The sequence below is a fragment of the Carica papaya genome, chromosome 1 (assembly GCF_054855325.1).
Source record: "Carica papaya isolate Zhongbai chromosome 1, ASM5485532v1, whole genome shotgun sequence".
NCBI lineage: Eukaryota > Viridiplantae > Streptophyta > Magnoliopsida > Brassicales > Caricaceae > Carica > Carica papaya.
The window spans coordinates 3,851,987-3,872,714 of NC_142309.1; the positions used below are offsets into that span (position 1 = coordinate 3,851,987).

A 20,728-nucleotide genomic window follows, 5' to 3' on the forward strand; every position below is an offset into this window, starting at 1 on the left:
AGCCGACCACCACCCGGCACCATGCCGGAGCCACCTCCGACCGCCAAAAAAGGTAAAAATATTTTTCATTCGCTCGAAATTTTATTTTGAACACCCCCATTGCCAAATCGAAGCAAAAGGACCGACGGATGAGCCGAAAACCACGGGTAAAGCCTGATGCCGCTGCCGCGGGAAAAATAAAAAATGCCCCCGATGAGGCACTTCTCGATTCTCGTTTCGTATAATTTTTTCACCATTGTATTCATCATTCTGTTTACCACAGGTTAACCGAAGAGAAATGCCCAACCGCGAAGGTGAGACAGTGGAGCCGCCGCACTGGAAAACTCTGCCGCCAGTAAGCTTCTATTTTTTGACTTTTTTGGGCCAACTAAGACCCCTTAACGTGTTTTCTCGCAGAGATAAGTACAAAATTGACCAAAATCGGTCAAAAATAGCCAGTCCAAGGCAAACCGCCGCTGCGGGCGGCGTTGCCGTTGCTGGAGCACGACGGTGCCACCATGCCGAAATTCTAAAATTGGCCGAAAAAAAGTTTTAACACTAGTTTTGGGTTTTTGAGGGTATTTCTAGGTACTTAGAGTGTGTCTTAATCTCTGAATGAAAATTTAGGGAATCTGAAGACCGCCAGTAGGCGCAGCTGAAAGTTTAGTGTTCGGACACTAATTTGATTAAGAATCCCTCACTCTATTCGTTGTTGTAGAATTGAAGTTTAATTATAAATAATGTGGTATTTTGTATAATTTAAAAAATCTCAATAATTAATAACAGGTTACTAATGGAGACAGAATTGGTTATTTATTACTGTTTGTCCTGTTTTAACTGATTGATTGATTGTACAGTTTTAAATGCATAATAATATACTAAAGTTGATATGATGATTCAGTTGTGTTTTCTTGATGCGTGTATTGCTTGTTTTGCGTTATTAACAGTTAAATTGTAAAACTGAAAATTAAATGTAAACGATGAATTATTTGATTAAATGAATTAATGAATTGTAACTTTATTGGATATATTGGGAGATGGTGGATGGACTGGGTGTATAAGGAACCCTATCGTGAACGTTGCATCATGCCGAACGGGATATCGAGGATTGATATTTTGGCGCTCATATATAGAGACGGCTCATTTCACTCTCATATTGGACGGGATATTGAGGGATGATATTTTTGAAGCTCATATCGGACAGAGTATGGGGACGACTGATTTATTGACAATGTTAAATAAGGGTTCACGCGTAGTGGAGATATCCATATGGACCTCCGTGTATATCAATAGGCAGATAAAAAAGAAAAGTTGTCGTTATGGTTAATTGAATATGAGATTTATGATATTGTTTGTGTTATTGTCTCTATAGGTCAGTTTTAGAATTTTGCTACAGTAAGTGTATAATAAATGATTTTACTCATAATAAATAAATTTACTTAAATTAAGAGCTTTATTTGTAACACCCAAATAAAAATAAAAATTTTTATTTTAGTTATTTTTATTTTTATTTATTTGTTTGATTTTTATTTAATTTAATTTAATTTAATGAAAATAAAAATAATAATAGTGATAAAATTGGGTTAAAATATTATTTAGATTTAATTGAAATTGATTTTGAGAAAAAGGGGTGAAAATTTAGATTCTGTAGGTGTTTTTGAAAAGAAAATCGGAAATCGGGGTCAAAACGTAATTTAAAAAAGTTGTGCCACGTCAACGGCCCGGTCAGCAACCCTGGCCAACCAGGACGCGCCGCGTGGCAAGGCAACGCTGACCAGGGAACGGGCCACGTTGGCGATCCGCGTGCGCGCGATCGGACAGCCCAGATCCGTTCCCGCGCACACGACAGCCCAGATCAAACGTGCACACTGACGGCCCAGATTCAATCAGGCACGGACGGCCCAGATTGCATCGCGATGAACGGCCCAGATTTAATCCCAACTAAATCGCGATCGAACGATCTAGATTTAATCTTGATGGACGGTTGAGATTAAAAGGTAAATTGTATAAATAACCCCACCCACACCTGACCACAAAACCCTAGCCGCCAGCGCCTCGCCGGAGAAGAAGAACCAGACGTCGGAGGAGCCAGCCGCCGCCACCCACCGCCGCACCGGGGACGACTGCCGATCGAGGTAAATGTTTTCCCCCTTGCTCGTTTTTCGATGCTGAGTCCGCCTGTGACCAAATTGGAGCCAAACCGGAGCCAAACTACCGGCCAAACGGCCGAAAAACCCAGCCGAAGCCCAGCAGCGCCGTCGCGCCCCTCCTCGATTTTTACCTCCGATAAGGCCCTTCCCGACCTCCGTTCGATGCAATTTTTATACCACTGTGATCACCATTCTTTTCTCTACAAGTTAATCGAAGCTAAACATCAAAACGCAACTCACGCCGGAGGAGCCGCCGCACCCGAGAGCACCACCGCCGGTAAATTTTAGTTTTCATGATTTTTTGGCCCACCGAGGGCCCTAGGGTTGTTTTATCGCAGGGACCGATGCAAGTGTGGCCGAATTCGGCCGAAAAGGGCCAACCTGAGGCAAATTGCCGCCGCTTGCCGTCACCGGAGCACGGCAGAGCCGCCGTGCCGAAATTGCGATATTGGTCGAAAGGGGCACTAGGTCTGATTTGAAATTTTTTGGGACACGTGCAGGTACTGGTAGTGCGTTTTAGTTTTCCGAAAAAAAAAATTCAGAAAAATTAAGGACAGCCTGTAGGCGCACTGTAGAGCAGTATTCAGACCCCGAAACAAGTAAGGACCACTCACCCTATTTCCTATCACGGTATTGAAGCTAAATAAATAATTGAACTGTACTGTATGACTTTATAGATGTATAATTGATTAAGGTTGCCAATGGAGCCCGAGTCTGATACTGTGTTGGCCTGTTATTGTTGATTTAATTTCCAGTATTAAATACAGCATGATGTCTGATATATTTATTTTATGGTTTCGTATCCATGAATCATGGTTTCTTTTATTATGGTTGATATTATGATTAACCCGATACTGTATTGTCATGTTTGGTGTCAATTACTGGTTTACATGTTGTGTATGATTGGATGATTGAAATTAAAGAAAAAGGCAAAAAGGTTATGTGAATTGATAAATGGGTAATGTGGACAGCCTGACTAGATATCCTGGGAGATGGTGGACGGACTGGGTCCGTAGAGAACCCTACCGGGAACGTGGTCTCTCATACCGGACGGGGTATGGAGACCTTATGTGTTTCGGCGCCCATATCGGATGGGTATGGGGACGGCCCGTTTCACCCTCATGCCAGACGGATTATTGAGGTTAATGGTTTTGGCGCCCATACCGGACGGGGTATGGGGACGGCCCTGGAATCAGGTTATAAATGTTAAGGGTTCACATGTAGAGGGGACCCCCTATGGATCTCCAGGGATACTAGTAGGCTGGTAAAAGAGAAAATCTGTTTCCTGATGATTGAAATGTAAAGGTGTGATATATATTGTGTTATAAAGTGTATATGATTTCATGATATTGTAAGGTTATTATTTTCAGATGTTGTTTTCATGAATCTCACTGAGGTAAGTGGACAGTAAAGGATTTTATTATTAATAAAAGAATTTGTTATAAATTATGCTACATTAGTCATTTTGTTTTATACCCACCTTTACTTCCGTGGCGGTGAGATAGTGTGATGTTTTTACTGGGCTGGTGTAGCTCATTCCTTATTTAACTATTTTAGATCAGGAAGACATTGTTCCCAAGCCCGTTCCGTAGGAAGACGGCGAAGGGGACGCCTAAAGACTCCATAGTTATATTTATAGTTCTTATTTCGAGTATCTCTTTTAGTTAGTTTGTTCTTTCATGTTTTGAGTTCGTTTTAGTTATTGTGTAAGGGATGCTAATCAAAATTTTTATTACGCTTCCGCATTTGACATTTTTAATACATATATTTCATTTAAATTTCTGGGGCCGTTACAGTTGGTATCAGAGCCGCGTTCCTCGGACCCATCCCTTACACAATAATGCTTAGAGAAATATTCACCGATAAACCGTTACTCAACCATTCTTTATGAAATGCAGGTGCAGAGAGATGAGGAGAGGAAGACCCCCACTAAACCGAGCAGCCCGGGATGATTCCCTTCGGGAAGATGTGGACAGAATATTTGAGATGCTGAAAAGGATCATGGCCGCCTAGCAAGGTCGAGAGGAGAGAAGGGAGTTACCCGAACCTCCCCCACTACCACGGGTTAAGCCACCGCTACAGCAAGCGGATCTCGAGCCACCCCGGCACGAGCCTGCTCCACCATAGTACCAACCGGCAATACCGCCACAGTATGAACCGGTGCCCCAGCCACCGTACTGCCCGGCACTGCCATAGTACAATCCGGTGCCCCCACCATTTCAGCAGGTGCCACGACAGGGCCCCACAATCTATCCTCAGCCGGGTCCAGTCCCTCCTCCACGGGACCACGCTTATTCCTTAATTGACCCGGGCTACATAGAGAGGTATAGGAGACTGAACCCTTCTATCTTTGCAGGGGGATCCTCTTTTGAAGAGGCCCAGTACTGGCCGGCGGAGACTGAGAGAGCTTTCAGGATCTTGGGAGTAGTTCTTGAGTAGAGAGCTGCTTTTGCTTCCTTCATGCTAGTAGGGGAAGTAGGACGTTGGTGGGAGCTCAAGCAGACCACCCTGCCTACACCAGCCACTTGGGAGCAGTTCCTAGCGGCCTTCCATGCGGAGTATCTCCCTGAGCGCATCCGACACCTAAAGGAAACGGAGTTTGTTCAACTGGTTCAGGAAAACATGACAGTATCAGAGTATGCTCGTATGTTCCAGTAGGGTCTTCGCCCAGAGATCAGGCAACACTTGGTAGTACTGGAGCTCAAGACATATTCAGCAGTCCTAGCAAAGGCACAGATCGTAGAAAGAAGCTTCAGCACCCGTCCACAGCCAGGAGGGAGTTCACGACCCTCAGCTCCGTTTCGCAGGCCAGCACCTACTGTGCCTGCCCAACCAAATAAGAGGCCCAGACCAGCCATCCAGACCCCTCCTCAGGCTCCAGGGGCAGCACGTGGGAAGATCTGTCACCACTACGGTAGAGATCACGGGGACAAATCCTGCTACCGCCTCAACAATACTTGTCGCATTTGTGGCAGTGCCCAGCATTATGCCAGAGAATGCCCGAGGAACTAGAATCAAGGGAGGCCCCCTATCCAGGGCAGAGCTTACAACCTTATCCAGAAGGATGCCGACGCCGACCCGGATGTAGTACAGGGTATGTATACTATCTGTGACCATATTGCTCATGTTTTATTTGACACTGGTGCATCGCACTCTTTTGTTTCACATGCTTTTACTTCCAAAATTAATATATCACCTGATAAACTTGAATCATTGTTATTTGTGTCTACTACCGGGGGTGAAACACTACTAGGGGAAGCTATCTATAGGGCTTGTGTCGTGGAGATAGCAAATAGGAAACTGAGGGTAGACCTGATAGGGTTAGACACGGGGGATTTTGATGTAATCTTAGGAATGAATTGGCTAGCGGTATATTACGCCACCATAGATTGCTTTAACAAGAAAGTTGTATTTAATCCTCCTAACGAGGAGCCATTTACAAATTAATAAAATTATTTAGTACGTATTCCTTGATAGCAAGTTTTCTTAACTTCTAGTGACTTAATCTTGTTGTTTTCTCTGACTAGGCAAGTCCAAGAAGGAAATTTGTGTTCAAGAGATTCCGGTAGTTCGAGACTTCCCAAATGTGTTTCCGGACGAACTGTCCAGTCTGCCAGTGGACAGAGAAGTCGAGTTCATTATAGACCTACAGCCAGGTACCCAGCCCATTTCGGTTGCTCCTTAATGTATGAGCCGCATTAAGATGGAAGAGTTGAGGAAACAGATCACTGAATTGCAAGACAATGGTTTTATTAGACACAGTGTGTCCCCTTGGGGTGCTGGAGTCACTTTTGCAAGGAAATGAGATGAAACGTTGAGATTGTGCATTGATTACAGAGGATTGAACAAGGTCACGATCAAAAACAAGTATCCCCTTCCCCGGATTGATGACCTCTTTGATCAGCTGCAGGGTGCACAGGTCTTCTCTAAAATAGACCTACGATCAGGTTACCATCAGGTGAAGATAAGAACAGAAGACATTCCCAAGACGGCCTTCCGAACCAGATAAGGATATTATGAGTTCCTGGTCATGCCATTCGGGCTAACCAATACCCTGGCAATCTTTATGGATATGATGAACAGGGTCTTCAGAGAGTTCTTGGATCAATTTGTCATCGTGTTCATCGATGATATCTTAGTCTACTCAAAAAGCATAGAAGAACATGCTCACCATCTGGCCCAAGTTTTGCAGGTCCTCAGAAACAAGAGGTTATATGCGAAGTTGAGTAAGTGTGAATTCTGGCTGGAGCAGACTGCCTTCCTGGGACACATCATATCGAAGGAAGGGGTATCAGTGAATCCTGAAAAGATTGAAGCGGTACTTGGCTGGGAGAAGCTGACATCAGTTAAGAAAATCCGTAGCTTCCTGGGAATGGCTGGTTATTACCGCAGGTTCGTTGAAGGATTCTCTAGTCTAGCAGCTCCTCTAACCCGACTCACAAAGAAGAATGCCAAGTTTGAGTGGAATGAAAACTGCGAAAAGAATTTTTTAGAATTAAAAAAGTGGCTGACCACTGCACCTGTGCTAGCTTTACTGAGTGGATCGGGAGGATATACAGTTTATAGTGATGCCTCCTATCTGGGCCTGGGTTGTATCCTGATGCAGCATGGAAATGTTATAGCATACAGGTCCAGACAGTTAAAGAATCATGAGAAGAACTATCCCACCCATGACTTAGAGCTTGCCGCAATCATTCATGCCTTGAAAACCTGGCGCCATTATTTGTACGGAGAGACCTTTCAGATCTATACCGATCACAAGAGTTTGAAACACATATTCACTCAGAAGGATCTCAACATCCGTAAGAGAAGGTGGATGGAACTCCTTAAGGACAATAATTGTGACATCTTATATTATCCAGATAAGGGCAACGTGGTAGCAAATGCCCTCAGCAGGAAAAGTGCAGGTATTTTAGCCCATTTGATGATTTCAGAATGCAGACCAATTGGGGCCACACAACAGGTTCGACTTCATGATCTGAAGAGAGTCACATGTTTGGGCCGTCTGGCAGTCCAGCCCGAGTTAATCCAGAGAATAAGGGAAGCCCAGACAGTTGACCCCGCCCTGGTAGCCCGCAGGAAGGATGCAGAACAGGGAGGGAGCTCAGAATCCCGAATCTCTGCCGATGGATTACTCCATTTCCAAGACAGGGTGTGTGTCCCAAATGACAGTGAGTTAAAAAGGGACATCATGATGGAGTCCCATAACTCGAAGTTTGCCATGCATCCAAGAAGCACCAAAATGTACCAAAGCATGCGACCCCGGTTTTGGTGGCATGGGATGAAGAGAGGCATAGCCGACTTTGTATCTAAATGCTTGGTATGTCAGCAGGTCAAGACAGAGCATCAGCGCCCAGGTGGGTTACTTCAGCCTTTACCGATCCCGGAGTGGAAGTGGGAACATATCACCATGGACTTCGTATCGGGGCTACCCATGGCACGTTCAGAACACGATGCCATATGGGTAATCGTTGACCGACTTACCAAGTCTTCCCACTTCCTAGCCATCAAGATGACCGATTCATTGGATAAGTTGGCAAGGATGTATATCCAGGAGATAGTCAGATTGCATGGGGTTCCAGTGACAGTAGTGTCCGACAGGGATCCCAGGTTCACTTCTCGGTTTTGGAGTAGCTTCCAACAAGCTATGGGAACAAAACTGTCTCTTAGTACTGCCTTCCATCCCTAGACTGATGGACAATCAGAGAGGACAATTCGTACGCTTGAGGATATGCTCCGAGTTTGTGTCTTTGACTGCGGGGGCCATTGGGACGACCATTTACCCCTGATAGAGTTTGCCTACAATAACAGCTACCAAGCAAGCATCGGCATGGCTCCATATGAGGCGTTATATGGGTGCCCGTGCATATCACCAATTTGTTGGGAGAATTTGTTGGGAGAAAGTGGGCGATAGAAGATTGTTCGGCCCGGAGTTGGTAGAAGAGACCACGTCCAAGATAGTTAAAATCAAGAAGAATATTCAAACAGCTCAGACTAGGCAGAAGAGTTATGCAGATACCAGGAGGATAGACCTAGCGTTTGAGAAAGACGACCGGCTGTTTCTTAAGCTCACTCCTTTCAAGGGAATTAGTAGGTTCGGCAAGAGAGGAAAATTAAACCCTCGATATATTGGACCCTTTGAAATCTTAGACAGGATTGGTACTGCTGCCTACAGATTAGCACTGCCTCCAGAGCTCTCCAGAGTCCACAACGTGTTCCACGTATCTATGCTACGTAAGTACAACCCGGACCCTTATCATGTCTTCGCTCATGAACCGCTTCTACTCCAAGAGGACTTATCTTATGAAGAAGTACCAGTCGGTATCACGGACCGAAAGAGCAGAATACTCCGCAACCAGAAAATATCATTTGTAAAGGTCGTGTGGCAGAACCACACGCCCAGGGAGGCTACTTGGGAGCTAGAATCAGAATTTAGAGCCCAGTATCCCCATTTGTTCGACCAAGAGTAAGAAGCAAATTTGGGGACCAAATTTCTTTAAGGGAGGGAGAGTTGTAACACCCAAATAAAAATAAAAATTTTATTTTATTTATTTTTATTTTTATTTATTTGTTTGATTTTTATTTAATTTAATTTAATTTAATTTAATAAAAATAAAAATAATAATAGTGATAAAATTGAATAAAAATATTATTTGGATTTAATTAAAATTAATTTTGGAAAAAAGAGGTGAAAATTTAGATTCTGGGGGTGTTTTTAAAAAGAAAATCGGAAACCGGAGGTCAAAATGCAATTTAAAAAAGTTATACCACGTCAGCAGCCACGTCAGCAGCCTCGACCAACCAGGACGCGCCGCATGGCAAGGCAACGCTGACCAGGAAACGGGCCACGTGGGCGATCCGTGTGCGCGCGATCGGACGGCCCAGATCCATTCCTGCGCACACGGACGGTCCAGATTCACGCACACGGACGGCCTAGATTGCATCGCGATGAACGGCCCAGATTTAATTCTAATTAAATCGCGATCGAACGGTTCATATTTAATCTTGATGGTCGGTTGAGATTAAAAGGCAAAGGGTATAAATAACTCCACCCACACCTGACCACAAAACCCTAGCCACCAGTGCCTCGCCGGAGAAGAAAAACCAGACGCCGGAGGAGCCGGCCGCCGCCACCCGCCGCCACACCGGGGGAGTTTCCGACCGCCGATCGAGGTAAATTTTCTCCCCCTTGCTCGTTTTTCGATGCTAAGTCCGCCTGTAGCCAAACCACTGACCAAACGGCCGGAAAACCCAGCCGAAGCCCAGCGGCGCCGCCGCGCCCCTCCTCGATTTTTGCCTCCGATGAGGCCCTTCCCGGCCTCCGTTCGATGCAAATTTTATACCACTGTGATCACCGTTCTTTTCTCTACAGGTTGATCGGAGCTAAACATCAAAACGCGACTCACGCCGGAGGAGCCGCCGCACCCGAGAGCACCGCCGCCGGTAAGTTTCGATTTTTCGTGATTTTTTGGTCCACCGAGGGCCCTAGAGTTGTTTTATCATAGGGACCGATGCAAATGTGGCTGAATTCGGCCAAAAATGGCCAACCCGAGGTGAATCGTCGCCGCAAGCGGCGACGGCGTCGCTGGAGCACGGCGGAGCCGCTGTGCTGGAGTTGCAATATTGGCCGAAAGGGGCCTTAGGTCTGATTTGGGATTTTTTGGGACACGTGCAGGTACCGGTAGTGCATTTCAGTTTTTCAAAAAAAATTCAGGAAAATTAGGGACAGCCTGTAGGCGGACTGTAGAGCCGTATTCAGACCCAAACAAGTAAGGACCCCTCACCCTATTTCCTATCACGGTATTGAAGCTAAATAAATAATTAAACTGTACGGTGTGACTTTATAGATGTATAATTGATTACGATTGCCAATGAAGCCCGAGTCTGATACTGTGTTGGCATGTTATTGTTGATTAAATTTCCAGTATTTAATACAGCATGATGTCTGATGTATTTATTTTATGGTCTCGTATCCATGAATCATGGTTTCTTTTATTATGGTTGATATTATGATTAACCCGATACTGTGTTGTCATGTTTGGTGTCAATTACTGGTTTACATGTTGTGTATGATTGGATGATTGAGATCAAGGAAAAAGGCAAAAAGGTTATGTGAATTGATAAATGGGTAATGTGGACAGCCTGACTAGATATCCTGGGAGATGGTGGACGGACCGGGTCCGTAGGGAACCCTACCGGGAACGTGGTCTCTCATACCGGACGGGGTATGGAGACCTTATGTGTTTTAGTGCCCATACCGGACGGGGTATGGGGACGGCCCGTTTCACCCTCATACCGGACGGGGTATTGAGGTTCATGGTTTTGGCGCCCATACCGGACGGGGTATGGGGACGGCCCTGGAATCAGGTTATAAATGTTAAGGGTTCACGTATAGAGGGGACCCCCTATGGATCCCCAGGGATACTAGTAGGCTGGTAAAAGAGGAAATATGTTTCCTAATGATTGAAATGTAAATGTGTGATATATGTTGTGTTATAAAGAGTATATGGTTTCATGATATTGTAAGGTTATTGTTTTCAGATGTTGTTTTCATGGATCTCGCTGAGGTAAGTGGACAGTAAAGGATTTTATTATTGATAAAAGAATTTGTTATAAATTATGCTCCATTGGTCATTTTGTTTTATATCCACCTTTATTTCCGTGGCGGTGAGATAGTGTGATGTCTTTACTGGGCTGGTATAGCTCATTCCTTATTTAACTATTTCAGATCAGGAAGACATTGTTCCCAAGCTCGTTCCGCAGGAAGACGGCGAATGGGACGCCTAAAGACTCCATAGTTATATTTATATTTCTTATTTCGAGTATCTCTTTTAGTTAGTTTGTTCTTTCATATTTTGAGTTCGTTTTAGTTATTATGTAAGGGATGCTAATCAAAATTTTTATTACGCTTCCGCATTTGACATTTTTAATACATATATTTTATTTAAATTTCCGGAGCCGTTACATTATTAGTTATTTTCATAATTTTTGCTAACTTTCATTTTCTATATCGGTGAGTAATGTGATATTCTTACTGGGCTAATATAGCTCACTCTTTCATTAACCATTTCATATCAAGAGAACCAAGATCCAGATCACAATTCACAATAGAATTGCGAATAGGATGTCCAATTGTTTACTTTCTATTTATTTCTTTGATTTTTTGTTATTCTTTTAGAATGGTCATTCTTATAACCCTATTGGATATTCTGAATTATTGTGTAAGAAATGTAAACCCTAATACTATTATTTCGCTTTCACATTTAATTTATAATTTATTTTCTAGCTAGTTTCAGATTATTATAGCAACGGTTCTGCCGAGTTTACCCGCGGTTTTCGGCTCATCCGTTATTCTTTTAGCTCTAATTTGGCTACAAGGGTGGTTAGAATCGAATTCTGAGCGGGTAGAGAAAATTTTTATCTTTTTTGGCAGTCGACGTGGCTCCAGTGCGACGATGGTCGGCAATCGGACTCTTTCTCTAGCGTCTGGTTCTTCTTCTTCGATGGAGGCTGGCGGTTAGGTTTCGGGTTCTCGTGTAATGCGAGATATTTATACTCATCCCACGTTGATCTAGGTCATCCATCACAATTGATCTCGTTCATCCGATCGCGACTAATGAAAAAATGAATATGAACCGTCCATCACGATTTGATCTCGGCTGTCTGATCGCGTTTAAGGAAGAAACAAATCAGAGTCATCCACGCGCGCAAGAACGATCCTGAACCGTCCGATTGCAGGGCACGCGGATCGCTCGCGTGGGCTCCCGCATGGCACCGACATCAGCGTACTTTACCACGCAGCCCATCCAGTTTGTCGGGGTTGTTGACTGGACAGTCCTACGTGGCACAATTTTTTCTATTTGCACTTTGATCACTTGTTTCTAATTTGTCTTATAAAAATACTTATGAACCCAAATTTATACATTTTTTTCCAAAATTATTTTCGATTACATCCATAACTTATTTTTTTTAATAAATTCAATAAAATTAAATTTAATTAATTAATTAATATTTATTTATTTTTAAATTGTTAAAATTGATCTTGGGCCAAATTTCGGACTCAAGTATTATAATATCAAATACTAAATAATTTTTAACTAAAAATACTTTTAGTAGATAATTATTTTAATAATAGTTTTAAAATTTTACAATTATCCCATATATCTACTTAGTTAAAATTATATTAAAAATACATGTAGTAAATGTAATTTTATTAAATCTTTTTAACTACATAAATAATACATGTCTACTCAAAAGTGCATATATATAAAATTAAAATTTTGACAGTATAACTAAAATAAGTTCATGAATAATAACTTAATAATTTATGATAAAGATAATTTAGTTATCAAAATCACAAAAATGTATATATATATATATATGTATATAATTAAAAATTTTAAACTATTAAAAATACATATATTAAACTAAAAACTTCCACTAAATTAATTTAGTGAAAAAAAATAAGTTAATTCAAACACCCCCAGTAAACAATCTGAACTACCTTTTGAGTTCTTCTCATGAAATTCCATTTCCTGCTAATTATGTGGTGCTCATAACACAGTCCTATATATATATATATATGTATGTATATGTATACACACACCATATGTAAAATATTTATATCTATGTATATATAATATAAGGACTTATTCCGAGCTTTATGAACGTAACCAATAGCTGCCTTTTTTGGCGGCTTGGAATGGATGTTAATTAATCTCAAAGCAGCCTTCACATCTACACTTTGCCTTCAATATTACTTCTTATTAGTACAGTACAAGTATATATATGTGTGTGTATATATATATATATATGTGTGTGTATATATATATATATGTGTGTGTGCATATATATATATATATATATACACAACTTCATGATCAAGAGACTTTTATCTAATTATAGGGTAATAATAATTTAGCTGCTTCAATCCCCTTAGTTAATCTTCACCTTTTTAGCCAGCTCCACATCCCCTTGATAATAGAAATTAGGAAACCTTCCCACATAAAGAAATATTAAAATATGGTTAGAAATTAGAAAACAGTTTACAAAATATTGTAATTACAAGTTAATTCATTGTAATAATAAGAGATATATATACACACACACACACACACATATACATATAAATATAAACTAATATATAAAATTAACCCAAGTAAACCATTATTTCTTTATAGTTAACCTTTTTATGTTAACTTTATTTTATGAATACATAATTATTTTATTTTTGAGATATAAAAAAGCCTTTTTCCAAACATAAATTTGGATTTGTTTGGATATGTATGATATGATATCAAGGAGGAACTATCCATTGGTCAACTTGGTACATATGTAATACATATATATATATATACATATACATATACATATATATATATATATATATATTGTTGAAGAATGAGGTGGAGGAAAGTATCAGAGAGAAGATATATTATGATATTAAAGAGAAAGAAAATCAGGGTATAAATATAAGTTACAATATATGTAATTAATTATAATAAAATATTCATTTTTTTCTGAAAATTTGTGTATATAAAAATATAATATTTAATTAAAAACACATCACTCAAGCAATCATTCTTAACACATATAATATATATATATATATATATATATATATAATCTTGAAGTTAATAGGAAAAAAAAAAAAAGAAGCTGGGATGAAATCTTTGGTAAAATTTGAAAAGTACAGTCCTTCCAAAAAGAAAGAGAACTGAAAAGTAAAGGTGATCAGTATATGTAATTGTGAGTCAGCTATATGAATGTTGTTGATGCTCCTCCCTCCAACTATATGTATATATATATATATATGTATATATATGTATATGTATATGTATATGTATATGTATATGTATATGCATGCCATAGTTGATGATTTTGACAGTAGCTGAGGCCACGATCTATTCCAAGTACAATCATTCCTCTATCTAATATTTAATATAAATCTAACTACTAATTATATAAATCACATAAATTATACATATGATATAATTAAGAGAAGCAATTCATAATAAACATAAAGTTCTTTCATCAGATCAATATAAAACAACTTCTCTTATATATATATATATATATATTTGTATGGCAAATACCCCTCAAAATTATTATTATTTTTTTATGTGATGACAAAATTTTCTTCATATGTAACATTTGAAGAGCAGAAAACAAAAAAGGTGTTTAAAAAAGGTAGGAAATTTTAAAACTTGAATTTTAAACTACGTATACAAGTATACATGTATATCATAATTATAGTCATTTATATGTTTTATGGACTTAATTTATACTAAAATTTATATATTTTAATAATCATATGATATTTATATATCAATAATAATATAATTAATGTTTAAATAAAAAAATAACTAATCAATTTTTTACACATGAAATATATATTCCGATCCAAACTCACAATTTTATAAAAAAAAATTATTACAAAATCTAATTAACATCATAAAAAATAACCCAAATATTTTTTTAAAAAAAAAAAACATAGACACACATATATATGTATGTATGTGTGTGTGTGTGTATATATATATATATATATATATCTTTCTTCACTCTCTTTCAATTTGAATTTTAAGTGCCTAGATCTCCTTTTCACCTAGCTACTAAATGATGAAAAGGAGAGTAAATTATTGCACTAAAAATCAAGCTGCAATTTGGTGTTATACCAACACATACACACCATACTATTAACTTAATTCATAATATATATATATATATACATATCACCAACTATTATATATATAGTACTAGATTAGGCAAATCTATGGTGCCTGAGTGACGCCATCTATACACGCCTATATGCTATACATTATACACACACACACACACACACACATATATATAGATTATATTGTGATCTATGTAAATTCTGATGGTTCTAAATATAAACAACAATGGAGGTTAATCTAAAAGGATTAACTTATCACTAACAAGTTTATTATAATCAGCACTAATTTGCTAGTAAAATTCCAATTCCAATTTTGCTTCTCTTTGGACGATGTCCTGAAGGTTTGTCTGTTTATATATGTATACACACACACACACACACACACACACATATATATATATATAAACTAACCCAAAAACTAAAATGATGAGCGCTAAAATAATTGAAAAGAAAACACGTCATAAGCAAATTTTATGATTGAAAATGAAATGTGAGCCCTATATTAACATTTTTCAACTTTAGATATACCAAGAAATATACATACATTTATATAGTACAAATGTCAATTCCGGATTCTAATTATAAATCTACATTTGACAAACATATATGTATATGTGTGTCAAAATATATGATGCCAACACATTTTGATAATCTTATCACGTAATTAATTTCATTTTGAAAAGATATGTGTGTGTGTGTGTGTGTATATGTGTTGAGTTTCAGCTGATTCAGAGATTGGTTCAACAAGTCTGTGGGTTTACCTGCATTGTTACCCTGACATATATGTAGGTCACTAATTGGCTTGTTAAACCTTATTAATTGGTTAATTAATTGGGTAATTAATGAAAATAAATGAGTTAATTAATGACTTAAATTAAATTAATAACAATTTACCTGATGACTCTTTCTTCCTGGACTAATTATTTGGTAATTCCCATAATTTATTTTCAACGCTTTGACCAATTTTCTTCATCGTCCCAATCTCAATGCATTCTCGACGTCCAGCCGCCATGCAAACCCACCGCAGTCCATCCGCCAAACGTCACATGGCAAAACCATTCTCAAACACCTATCCTTCTGCCACGTGTACTGCACCCTCACTCTACACGAAAACGGACCGTTTAACGCGCTCACCGGCAACTCCTCCTTCACCACCAGCCAGACCTTTATCTCCGGTGACCGTGACAGTCCGTCACCTTTAAAATTCCCAACATCTCGGATCACCATCCTCTTATATGCTCCGTTTACCCACCGCACTCTATTTAGACCGTCGGATACAAACGCGGGACACGTGTCCGCATCTAATCTCCTCACCCTCTCCGCATCCGTGCTCCCTAGCCGACGGTCATGATGGTGGTGGTGGTCTCCTACGTCCATGCACACGCATGTCACGCTCTCCACCGTCACCCACGACTCAACCACCACCGTCTGATCATCATCATATCCATCATCACCATCATCATCCCGCATCGTCATCGAACCCATCATGGTGTGAGCAGTATTATTACAATCATCAATCTGGAAAGTCATCAACCCTCGCTTCTCCACGACCCTACGATCTTCAACCCCATGATCTAAACAAGACACGTGTTGCTCCCTCATTGGGCTGTCAGCCGATCGCTCAGGCAACAATTGAAGGGTGACGAGGTTGTTTTCGTTCGGACTGTGATGATACTCTCGGCGTTCTTGATCTGAAGATGGCAAAGATAATATTCTTCGGATCTTATTATTTCTGTTATTATTATTGCTATTTCTCTTGTACCGATTATTCTCGCGAACCCTAACGTACTTTCTCTTAGTTCTTCTCTTAGATACCAACTGGGTTTTGTCACCAATCTGCAAGTGACCAGAAACCGAGCATCCAGTCACCGGTTTCGGCGCAATCGGCCGGAATCGCAACATTATCCTATTGATCATTGTTTTATCCTGCGCATCCCCCGCGCATCTTAGCATGCTCCACGCTTCTCCACCTTCCATCGCCACAACTGTCACCTCTCTCTCTCTCTCTCTCTCTCTCTCTCTCTCTCTCTCTTTCTTTTTCTCTCTCTCTCTCTCTCTCTCTCTCTCTCTCTGTGCAAGATTAGGGCATAATCATAGAGGCAAGAACAGACTGTGACACTGAAGAAGAAAAAAACAAAAAAAAAACAGAAGGGAGACACGTGTCTAGGGCAATGCTAATACGGGAGAAATCTGATTGGTTAAATATTTCCGAAGTGGGTCCCACTTTAAAGCGAGCGTGATTGATCCGCCGGTGGGTCCCACGGAAAAAACCAATCAGAAAAAGGAAAGTGTCGAGCACTCCCGAGAAAAGTGGTACACGTGGATATTTCCCGATGGGAGGGTGAGAGAACCGGTGGGTCCCTTTTGTTTGAGTAAAATAGGAAAATAAAAGGGGAGAGAGAATCCGAGCATTTGCGGAAAGTTCGAGAAAGTACAACACGTGGTGCACGCGAATTCGAACAAAAAGAACATCGAACAGTTCAAAATTTCAACCTTTTCCCGGTTGGAGCGTGACGCACACGCCCCACTTGGGGCATTGTTAAGGATGTTCCCCGTACAACACTGGCGCGTGCTGTGTAGGGAACAAGGGGGTGGGGTTTTTGAGAGGAAGGTGACGCGTGGACGGTCCGATAATGAGGAGGATCTCGGATTGTGATTTGGATGACGTCATCAGATTTGAAATGCTTAGATTAGGATTGGTTCCTGTTTTGCTGCCACGTGCACTTTTTCCATGTGATTAATGATTATCCCTTTCTTTTACGAATTTTCTTTTATTTTTTTCACCTCATATTATTTGTTCATCAAATTATCCAATCAAATAACATGTTGATCATGTATATATATATATATATGTATATATATATATTCACTTTCTTTGAGGTTGATGGATTCGGTTGGCTTTGAAGAATTATTCTGTAAGATTTAGCCTTTAACGTATTCTTTTTCATTAGTTGTCACATAAAAATTCGTCATAATTATTTTATTATTTTTAAAAAAATTTATGTATTAAGATGACGATAGTATTTGATTTTTTTTATTTTAATTAAATTAATTTTAAAACAAAATTTGATAATCATTAATTAAGTGATAATTAAATACTAAATATAGTATAAAAAAATATAATTTCTAGCAAAACATATACAAGTATTTGAATAAATATACCAAGTGATTGTTATACACTCTTCAAACTATTTGATTCACTTTTACATAATTTATTGTAGTTATTTGACAAGTAAAGATCTAAAGTAATATGTATTTTGCAAAATTTAAACCTAAGTCAGTATATTTTGTTTCAAGATTCAAAGATTGAATTGAGTCAATTTTCAAACTTTTTTTTTTTTTTTTTCATTTTGTTAGACATGATAGAGATGTGTAATTTGAGTTCAAGTCATCAAATGCGTAGTTAGTAAACATTACACGTAAACCACGATTTGTATTGTAATTAGGTTAAAGTTAGTAGGTAGTATGGTTATAAAGGTTCAACATATGTACTTTTTTTAAAAAAAATTTAAAGTCAAAAGTTAAAGAGATTAGAACTACTATTGAGTTTCTTTTCTTAATTATCTACTTTTTGAGTCCAAGTTTTTCTTTTACTTCATTGGTGTCAATTTCAATGCCACCAAATTTATATTCATCTTTTTTAAGATTTCTAAGATTTTACTAGTTGCCTAAACCATTATACACTAAGAAGCAAGAAAAGTTTTTTTAAAAAAGATAACTCTCCTCACCACCTACATCAATCTCTCTTCTCTCTCTATACATATTATATACATATAAGTTTTCAGACTGAACATATACAAAACCTAATTAAGGTCCTAAACACTACCTCACCTTAGCTAAACAGAACTTAGAGCCAAAGAATCCAAATCATCCACGTATCATGTCTATATATATGTGTGTGTGTGTGTGTGTGTGTGTGTAGATATGGAGGAATATGTATTAGTTCCTTGAGCTGATCAAACTCATATATAATCAGAAAACAAATGTGGCCCACTGGAACTTTTCTTCAATTCCATGCGTGGCAACAAGAGAGTCAAGCACGTTTCTTATATAGCTTTTAATCCCGTATCATCAATCCATTGCTTTGATCTCGCTTTGATCTTAACCACTTAGCTACATATCTTTATCAATCTCTTTATCTTTAATTATTTCCTACTTACCTTGGTTTATATACAGATACCAAGCCTTATATATAGATATATGTATATATTCTATCATCATCTTCTTCTTCTCCATCTTTTAGTTACTATAAGTACCCTACACCCTCATTAATTCCCCATAAGATTTGTCTTAAAGAAACAAATATATATATAATAAGTATAAATATACCTTTGTTTCTTGAATAATTATCTCCGTCTTCCTCAATGAGTTTACAGACCCAAACTGAGCGCAGCTTTAATGTCAAGCCTCCATGCAAGACCTCCATTAAAATCCATTCTCCAAACATCACAGGGCACCATCTTCTGACACTTGTTGTACTGCACCCGCGCTTGACATGAAAACGGTGCGTATTGCCACGGCAGCTTCTCTTTCACCACCAACCGCACCGCTACTTCTCCGTCCGGTCCCGTTACACCAATCATTCTCCGATAAGCACCGTTTACCCAACTGACCCGGTTCGACCCGTCGGATATGAACCCGGGACACGTGTCTCTCTCTAGATGCTCCATTATTCTCTCTACGTCGAACGTGCCCGAACTACTCCCGTTCAGTTCGGCTCCGCTCATGCATGCGTCGGTCACGCACTCCACCGTTACCCATGACTCAACCGGCCCCGTCGGATCTGTTGCTGACGGCCCGATTTCCAGCCACGTGGGTGGGTTTTGATTTTCTTCATCAACGACATGATATTCTTGCATTACCTCCGCCGTAGGATCAAGATCGGACGATGACGGTGGATTGTGTCTCGGCTCCTTGCATTCATCACCGCTCTCCGGCAGCAACTGCAGTGTGACCACACCTTGTTCTGATCTCTCTTGATCTGACGAGCTATTTTTGTTATTATAATTATTCTTATTATTATTATCATCTTTTTTCCTGGTATTATTCTTGCAAACCCTAACGTACTTTCTCTTAGATCTCTTGTTGACAAGCAGCAGGCTCTTGTTGTCAGATCCTGGGTTACCCGGAAACGGCTCGCCGACGGTTGGCTTCGGGGCAATCGGCCGGAATCTGAGCATCAAGCGATTGATTATCGTTTTATCCTGCGCACCCCCCGCGCATCTTAGCATGCTCCACGTGTCTCCAGCGTCCATAAATGAAACCCACTTCGTCTTCTTCCTCTCCCTCCTCTCTCTGTATTTCAACACCGAGATTATCTCCCTTTTTCTCTTGCTTTTTTTTCAGAAGAAAAAGAAAAAGCTTCGACTTTTATCGTTCTTGGTTTGTTTTTTTTTCTGCTGGATTCACTCTCTGTATTTTTATATAAAAACCCTAACTCTCTTCTGCACTCTCCATCTCTACTGACTCTCTCTCTCTCTCTCTCTCTCTCTCTCCCTCTCTTTCTGGCTCTTTTTTTTTTTTTCGGAGCCGTGTGAAAGCGATAATCATAGCAGAGAGCTTCGTGGTGGAATAAGAAGACAACGCGTGTCGAGGGCAACAATCGGGACGGAGACGAGACGTGATTGGTCGGACTTTTTATCATGTGGGTCCCACTGAAAAGACCAAGGCATCCATCCGTTCCTGTTTTTGATTGGCTGTGGGGTTTTGACCAATCAGAGAGCAAAACGTGTCTGTCATTCTCTGTGAAAAAGTTGCAATACGTGTCCCCTTTCTTTGAATAAAAAAAGTAAGTGGGTGTCGTTAGTTTAGTTGGTGAAAATGATTAATAATAGTGGTAATATGTGTTCATAAACATTTTTATTTTTTTTATTTATAATTTTATTTTGTGTAAATTATAAGGAGTCTTAAAATTTTTATT

The 20,728-nt window shown here is 39.5% G+C and overlaps 2 protein-coding genes across 3 annotated transcripts; both read right to left on the minus strand.

The window, feature by feature from the left end:
* Positions 1-12,616: 12,616 nt before the first annotated feature.
* Positions 12,617-16,923, minus strand: LOC110816346 (uncharacterized). 2 transcript variants are annotated; one of them, XM_022044504.2, is made up of 2 exons: positions 15,703-16,922; positions 12,617-13,125 (listed from the first exon to the last, which is right to left on the minus strand). In XM_022044504.2, exon 1 carries the CDS (start codon positions 16,783-16,785, stop codon positions 15,778-15,780), a length of 1,008 nt encoding a protein of 335 aa, XP_021900196.2. In that variant the 5' UTR covers positions 16,786-16,922; the 3' UTR covers positions 12,617-13,125; positions 15,703-15,777. The 2 variants fall into 2 exon arrangements, with proteins under 2 accessions (XP_021900196.2, XP_088071163.1); XM_088215037.1 differs by lacking the exon at positions 12,617-13,125 and adding an exon at positions 14,639-15,569 and having other exon boundaries at positions 15,703-16,923.
* Positions 16,924-18,127: 1,204 nt separating this feature from the next.
* Positions 18,128-20,728, minus strand: LOC110816330 (uncharacterized). The gene has a single exon (XM_088215050.1). The coding sequence runs from the start codon at positions 20,061-20,063 to the stop codon at positions 19,179-19,181; it is 885 nt and encodes a 294-aa protein (XP_088071176.1). The 5' UTR covers positions 20,064-20,728; the 3' UTR covers positions 18,128-19,178.

Coding starts and splice junctions, on each gene's coding strand:
- LOC110816346 (XM_022044504.2), bottom strand. CDS start 16,785: ATGGAAGGTGGAGAAGCGTGGAGCATGCTAAGATGCGCGGGGGATGCG.
- LOC110816330 (XM_088215050.1), bottom strand. CDS start 20,063: ATGGACGCTGGAGACACGTGGAGCATGCTAAGATGCGCGGGGGGTGCG.